General features: G+C 39.2%; 1 protein-coding gene across 1 annotated transcript; it reads left to right on the top strand.

Annotated features, from left to right (window-relative positions):
• The first annotated feature begins 1,598 nt into the window (after positions 1 to 1,598).
• On the top strand, positions 1,599 to 6,376 carry snrpe (small nuclear ribonucleoprotein polypeptide E). Its single transcript, XM_037102500.1, has 5 exons — positions 1,599 to 1,775; positions 2,399 to 2,425; positions 2,521 to 2,583; positions 5,714 to 5,792; positions 6,157 to 6,376. Exons 1-5 carry the CDS (start codon positions 1,722 to 1,724, stop codon positions 6,210 to 6,212), a joined length of 279 nt encoding a protein of 92 aa, XP_036958395.1. The 5' UTR covers positions 1,599 to 1,721; the 3' UTR covers positions 6,213 to 6,376.
• Positions 6,377 to 6,689: the final 313 nt, after the last annotated feature.

Here is a 6,689-nt window from a genome sequence, read left to right as displayed (position 1 = left end):
AAATATGTTTCTGCTTATTTACAGTCCCTGTTTGTTAAGTATACGGACAGCTGAACACCAGTGAGTGTCATCAGCTTTTCTAGTTTCAGATGTTTTCGTTAGACTTTCAATCTTGGCTGCTTCCATTCAGCGACATGAACAAAACAAAACCAAATAGGTTCAGGTTTAAATGTGCTGCATTGGATTAGAGAAACCAGTGTTGTCCATACACACAGATCAATGGACGGGGCATGCCTGAGAGCCCAGTGGGTAAATGTCTGACTTATTCCATTTTATGTCCAGATGCAGATTACCCCAAAACTTTAAAAGAACTCTCAGCCCAGAAACGGTTGTAGGTAGTGAACATTGCTGTTCAGTGGTGGAGGCATCAGTGGGTGAGAGGGAGACCTTTTTTCCCCCCATGGAGCCACCTGGTGGGTTGATCTGGCCATAGCCAAAACAATAAACTCAGGCAATTTAATGGGGGATAATAAACTCAGCACATACAATATATGTCATGAATGTAATAATGATGGGTGCCTTAATTTAAATAAACAGTTAACTTTTTTTAAATTCACTTATGATAGATAGCTGCTACTATGCTCAGACGAGGGCTTGAAAATTGTTTTTCTTTTTCCTTCTTACTTTAGCGATGGTGAAATGTTGTGGTTTCTTTCTTGTGACAAATGTACTTGGACAAAAGCATCCGCTAAATACCCTAAATGTAAATGTAATGTAAGGATGTGCCAAGGATAACACTGACAAAGCCAGTGTGTACTGGAACCAATTCTAATGAGAATTTGGAAAGTTTACATAAAAAGTAAACCACCATTACCATGTACCATTCTTACACTGATTATGACAGTGCTCACTGTCCCTCCACCAAACAAAGCATACAACTTAAAATGACTTCTTGCTATTAAACAGGCACTGTGTAGTTTCAATACTGGCCTAGGGACAAATAGCCTAAATAATTCTGAGTCTGTGTCATTACCTCATTACAGTTGTGAATATTGAAATGTTGAGTTTGAATATCTTCTCCAACGCTACGTAGTGGCCCTTTAAATTTAAATGTGAATATGGGAGTAGATAGTCAAGGTCAGAGGTCCTCATTAATGGCAGCAAACAGAAATTGATATTGGCTATGTAGATGATGTTGGATTTGGAGCACCCACACTTCCAAGATTACTTATCAGAAATCAGAACCAGAAACAGATTTATTGCCAAGAAGGACCAACACTGAATTTGTCCTGGTGAATAAGGTGCATGCATTGAAGAGAGGACAGGAATGTGCAAAAAAGATAAAATATAAAAGATGAAGAAAATAAAAGATGTACAAATTCTGCATTATTGTGATGCAAAGATAAAAGGGCGGTAGTAGGTATGTTAATATCAGTGCACACTCGTGGACAGAACAGTTGTTTTGCCTGTTTTTGTGTGTGTGTTTTGTTTTTTGTTTTTTTTTACGACATCTTGCCAAATTAAATGTATACACAATGTTACATCTGGGGTAAACAGTTGTTGTGCGCTTTCCCGTGGAGCAACAGGTCAATGCAGTAACGGCCTCCTACCTGCAGCGGCGCTGTTTCATATCACCGGACCTCTTTATCTCAACTGGTTCCGCACGCGGAAGGAAACCCGCCATTGAAGCAATCTCACAACGTGAGCGTTTCGTTAAAGTGCACTCTTGAAAAGGTGCAAATTTTTCTTCTAATACCTACCGCTGGTATTTTGTTGGAGCCATGGCGTACAGAGGACAAGGACAGAAGGTCCAGAAGGTTATGGTGCAGCCCATTGTATCCTTTTTAATGCAACGAACGATAAACGCGGGTTGATCACTTGCTATATAATTTAGCAGCTAGGCTAACCTTTTCTGGTTAGCTAGCCAGTCATTCATTCTAACGAGCATGTACGAGTTCAAACAGAGCTGCAGTGTTACGACGACTTATTACAAGCAGGGTGTCGGCTACTGATTTTAAATGTTTTTACAAACACTTCTGGCGCTATGAATGGCGTTCAGGTGACCGGTGGGTACACCCAACTGCTGCTACGTTACCTGCGTGCAACGCGCTAAACTGCGTAAAGTTACAACAGGTCTGGTATTCTTTGTTATGGCCGCCTTTAGCGTTACTTACTGCATTACATGGACATTGCTGGTTTTATAAGAGAAGTGTCCAAATTAAAATGAGATTGGAGACTGGCTGTGTTATGTAATCAGAATTTTACATGGACATGTTCAGCGTAACGTTGATTTTACAAACGCTTGTTTTCTGTGTCAAAATGTCTGAATTTCCATTAGCCAACATGATCAGTTCATTACCTGTTAATGTGCAGGTACTTTTCATGGGATATTTAGCTTGCATCGGTGTTTGTGTTTGCCTGCCTTTGAACACTAAATTTCCTTGAGTCCACGTATCAGAACCTAATTTTCAGGTATCTACAGAATGTAAGTATTAGTTTAAATCTGTCACTACATTTTCTTGATTTATTTTGTGTGCTGTATGAATAAAGTGGAATAATCCCATGTCCTCTCTTTCCCAGCGCTCACGGATCCAGGTGTGGTTGTATGAACAGGTGAACATGCGGATAGAGGGCTGCATCATTGTAAGTTTTTGTTTTTTGGGTTTTTTTTGCTTGGTTTTGTTGAACTGTAATAGGAAATGAGTAGAAATTGTATTAATGTGATTACATCTGATTTATATTTAACAAATTAACACCACATGGCTATCATTGAATAAGTGCAGTAGGTAGACTGAATGGTCTGGAGTAGATTTCCACAGTAAAGCTGTTAAATGTGACAATACTGGTTGAACCTACAAAAGCGGGTCATTTATTTTATTTCTACTCATTGAGGTGCTGAAACACAAGGAAATTTCTTAGGGTTTGAATTGAGTCCTGACTTTTTAGTCATTTACTGCACTCTGATTAAATCACTATTTTATGCTCTACAAGTTTTCAGACTCCAGAAATGTAAATGGAGATCAATGATGAATATTATTGTAATACCTGACCAATGAATCAGTTGGCAGATGTTATCAGCTAAATTTGTAAGCTCTGATTTCCCTGTCCATGCTGAAACACCAGCCTGGCATTTTTGGATTCATCAGCAGGAATGCCGTGTGCTTCATCAATCCATATCCTTTCAAACAGTATAGAGGTTTGCAGGAACTGCAGTTATAGTTGGGGTTTGACAGCATATTATCCATTCTGAATCCACAAATCAACAAGCAAATTGATGTCTCGAATCTGCTCATTCAGTGCAAGTTCAGTTCAAATCCCTCCGTGCTTGAACTCATTTAGATTTAATGTTCAACTTTTGAAGAAATTAAGGATATAAACTAAAACACCTCAAGAGATGCACCTGAAATCTGTATGAAGAGACGACAAACAGGTTTCAGTGGCAGCATAATTAAAGGGATATTCCGGTGTAAATTTAATCCATGTTCTAACACACCTTGACACTGAGTATGACCCCCCCTTTCTTAAGGGATTAAATTTACACCGGAATATCCCTTTAATGTTCACAGCTTGTACCTACAACTTAAAAATTAGATAAGATTGAACTCGGTCACCATAAGACATTATGTATAAAAGCAAAATGGTAATAATTGAGGTAGGTAGACCCATTATCTGTCTGGCTGATTATTAGTGCCAATATTAAGCATGTTTCTGATTATTTGTGTTTTTAAGTTGAATTTCCTGTAGAATAAATACATTTAAAAATGCAGTACTTTGGCTGTATTGCAGCGGTCCTCTCTATTAGTTGTCACCACTCTGTGTCCACAACATTATCCGATGTCATGCATAATAGTCAGTCAGCACAAAATCAGGATTTGCAAAGTAACTGGTAGCCAAAGTTATGAAGTACATGTAGTAGAGTGAAAGTATTAGGTAGCTGTAAATTAAAAAAAACTGACGCGAAGTACCTCAAAATTCTACTAAAGTACAGTACTTGAGTAAATTGAAGGTGGAAAATAATGTCCTGATGCTTTTCATCTTTTAGATTGTACTAGTTTAGAATAGTCTCGCTCTGTTGAATGCCTCAGTGGCTGAAACAGAGGCATGTTCTACTATTAATGAATCAATAGGTATTAAAGGCTTTTAACTCATCACTGTCTTGCAAGCCTCAGACTTCAGTGTTGATTAAGTATGTCTCTGGCACAATGAAATAGCAATAGCCTTTTGATTTTTGCCTGGCCGTGTTTTTTACAAGCAACTTTCTAAAATACTGGAGTTTCTTATTTACAACTATGGACCTGATGTGTTAAATATTTATACAATACAAATCTATGGAGGTTTAACTGGATGAGATGTCACCTACTAAATTAACATCAAGTGGCGACAGCTCAATGCAGGAAGAGGGAGCAGCATCATGTTGATAAATAACTGAATTGACACAATGCCTGGTGAATGACATGGCATGGTCTACGGCATTGTTCCTGTGGGTGTGTGTGGAAAATGATTTGACTCACACATATGTTCACATGCGTCAACGTGCGCTTGCAGCCAGACTGGCTACCAAAACAAAGAGTAGAACGCTCAGAGTACAACACATACACTCAAAATAAAATATTTACCCTTGAAGTTGCAACTACAAGACAGTCAACGTGAGGATCATCATAGTTGAGGGTGACATCCTCTGTTGCAGGTGACCTGTTGGCCTATTGGAAAAAACTCACACCACATACAAGATCCATGGTTCAATTCTAGCTGGGGACATTTGTTGCATGTCATACCTCTATCACTCTCCTTCCCTATGTCTGCGGCTGCTCTTTGCAGAATCACCTGTCAAAAAATGGGTCAGATGACAGCGAATAAGCCTTCATGGACAGTGTATAGGTACCAGGGGTATGACAACATCACAATGCTGTGAGATCTTGGGACATCAAAACGTGACATGTTCTCAAGGTGAAAGCCTGCCTCGATATCAGTACATAACAGCCGCTGCCAGCATGACTGAGTCTGGCGTTGAACTCAAAATAGCATAGAATATGCCCCTGCCACTTGTCAGTATTTTGTGTGGCAGCATTTTTGGGTAACCAACTGAAAAGCTAAATGACCAGAGTTGAACCTTTGACCTGTTAATAAAATGGTGCTGTACACTGCACCTAACACAAGCACTATGCATGGACAGAACAACCACTGCTCTCTACTGTGAAGAAAACACAGAGGCCAGACAACTTTACAGCCTTTACAGCTCAACTTCGACAGTGTAAGAGCCACGGCAATAAGGAAAGACATCAGACTTTTCATTGCTGATACGAGGCAATTTTCCATGGTGGAAAATAAGTGACTTCTCCATACATTACAACCAAAGTACACCACCTCGTCACGTTGATTTTTACTCTCATAGTGGTCCCAAACCTCGACAAAGATAGCAGACCTTTCTATCCCTGCTACCTCTGTTCCAAGTGAGCATATTCAACTGCAGGAGACTAGGTTAGTGCCCAAAGATTAACAATTAATAATCACGCATTTAAAATAACAAGGAATGATACTCGAATGGGATTGTAAAGGAAGATTGAAAGCACTATTATATGGTGTATAACCATATCCTTCAAGTTGCCAGTCCAGCCCATATATGTTATATTGTTTGTTGAAAGACCTGTGTTGACAGAAAGTTTATTACTTGACTTAAAAAAAAAAATCGAGCAGCCTGTGTGTGTGTATGGTTGTGTGATACAGTTCTATAAATGAAACTTGCCCACATATAGTTGTTTCCTCTCTGTCTTAGGGTTTTGATGAGTACATGAACCTGGTACTAGATGATGCTGAGGAGGTCCACATGAAGACCAAGAACAGAAAGCCGCTGGGTAAGAGCGTGTTGCATTAGAACACTTGTTTGTTGGAGCCTTATCTCTGTTTAGCTTTGCTTGGCAGTGATTTGTACATATGGATATCAGCACACTTTTTCACACAGACATTTACTGACCGATGATGCTGCACAAATCATTTTCAAAGCAGACACGACACACTTGAGCTGTGAGGGGATGGGCTAATGGAGGGAAACCAAACATGTTACTGATCCTACATGTGTTCTCTGTACCCAACATGCGGGGTTCTCTGTCCTTTGTCCAAAAGTGAACTGACACGTTGTATCTCTTTCCATCTATCATCCTGCTATTCTGATCCACCTCCACTTGGGTTTCTTCCTCTTTCTTTCTCTGTGTCTCCCAGGGAGGATCATGTTGAAGGGAGACAACATAACCTTGCTGCAGAGTGTGTCCAACTAGGACAATGAAGACACCTACACATTTTACCTTTCCTAGAAAGACACATGTTGCCCTCTTTTGTTTTTGCTAATGGTGTTGAGTATGTTTGTGTTTCTGTAACATGAATATTGTTTCTTTCTATCACATGATTTCATTTTGAGAATAAAGTTTCTTTTCTTACAGTTGTCTGTAGTTGAACTTATTCAGCTAAATGTTTCTAACTGGTTGTTTGGATTTGTATGTGGGTCATTGGGCTGAAGTGCCATCTAGTGGCAGACAACACTATTGCAATGCACGTATGTAGGTCAAACATGCAGCTCCTAATACGGTATAGAAGCTGTAACGCAAATTACATTTATTTGAAAGTTAAATAAATTGAATCTCTTGTGTATTTTATCCTGCAATCATTTCTTACAATGTGAAACAGTGTTGTATAACAGAAGGGGAATTGTACTTCTCAGTACAATGTAATGCAAGTAAAGAGGTTAAAAAGATAAT

Source organism: Acanthopagrus latus, chromosome 6 (assembly GCF_904848185.1).
Source record: "Acanthopagrus latus isolate v.2019 chromosome 6, fAcaLat1.1, whole genome shotgun sequence".
NCBI classification, from domain to species: domain Eukaryota; kingdom Metazoa; phylum Chordata; class Actinopteri; order Spariformes; family Sparidae; genus Acanthopagrus; species Acanthopagrus latus.
The sequence above is the reverse complement of the archived record's forward strand: the minus strand, read 5'-3'. Positions and strand labels throughout refer to the sequence as shown.

Excerpts from the sequence above, each read along its gene's own strand:
- snrpe (XM_037102500.1), top strand. The coding sequence starts at position 1,722 with ATGGCGTACAGAGGACAAGGACAGAAGGTCCAGAAGGTTATGGTGCAG. Across the intron at positions 1,776-2,398 it reads AGGTTATGGTGCAGCCCATT|AACCTAATTTTCAGGTATCT; the intron begins GTATCCTTTTTA and ends TCCACGTATCAG. Across the intron at positions 2,426-2,520 it reads TTTTCAGGTATCTACAGAAT|CGCTCACGGATCCAGGTGTG; the intron begins GTAAGTATTAGT and ends TCTCTTTCCCAG.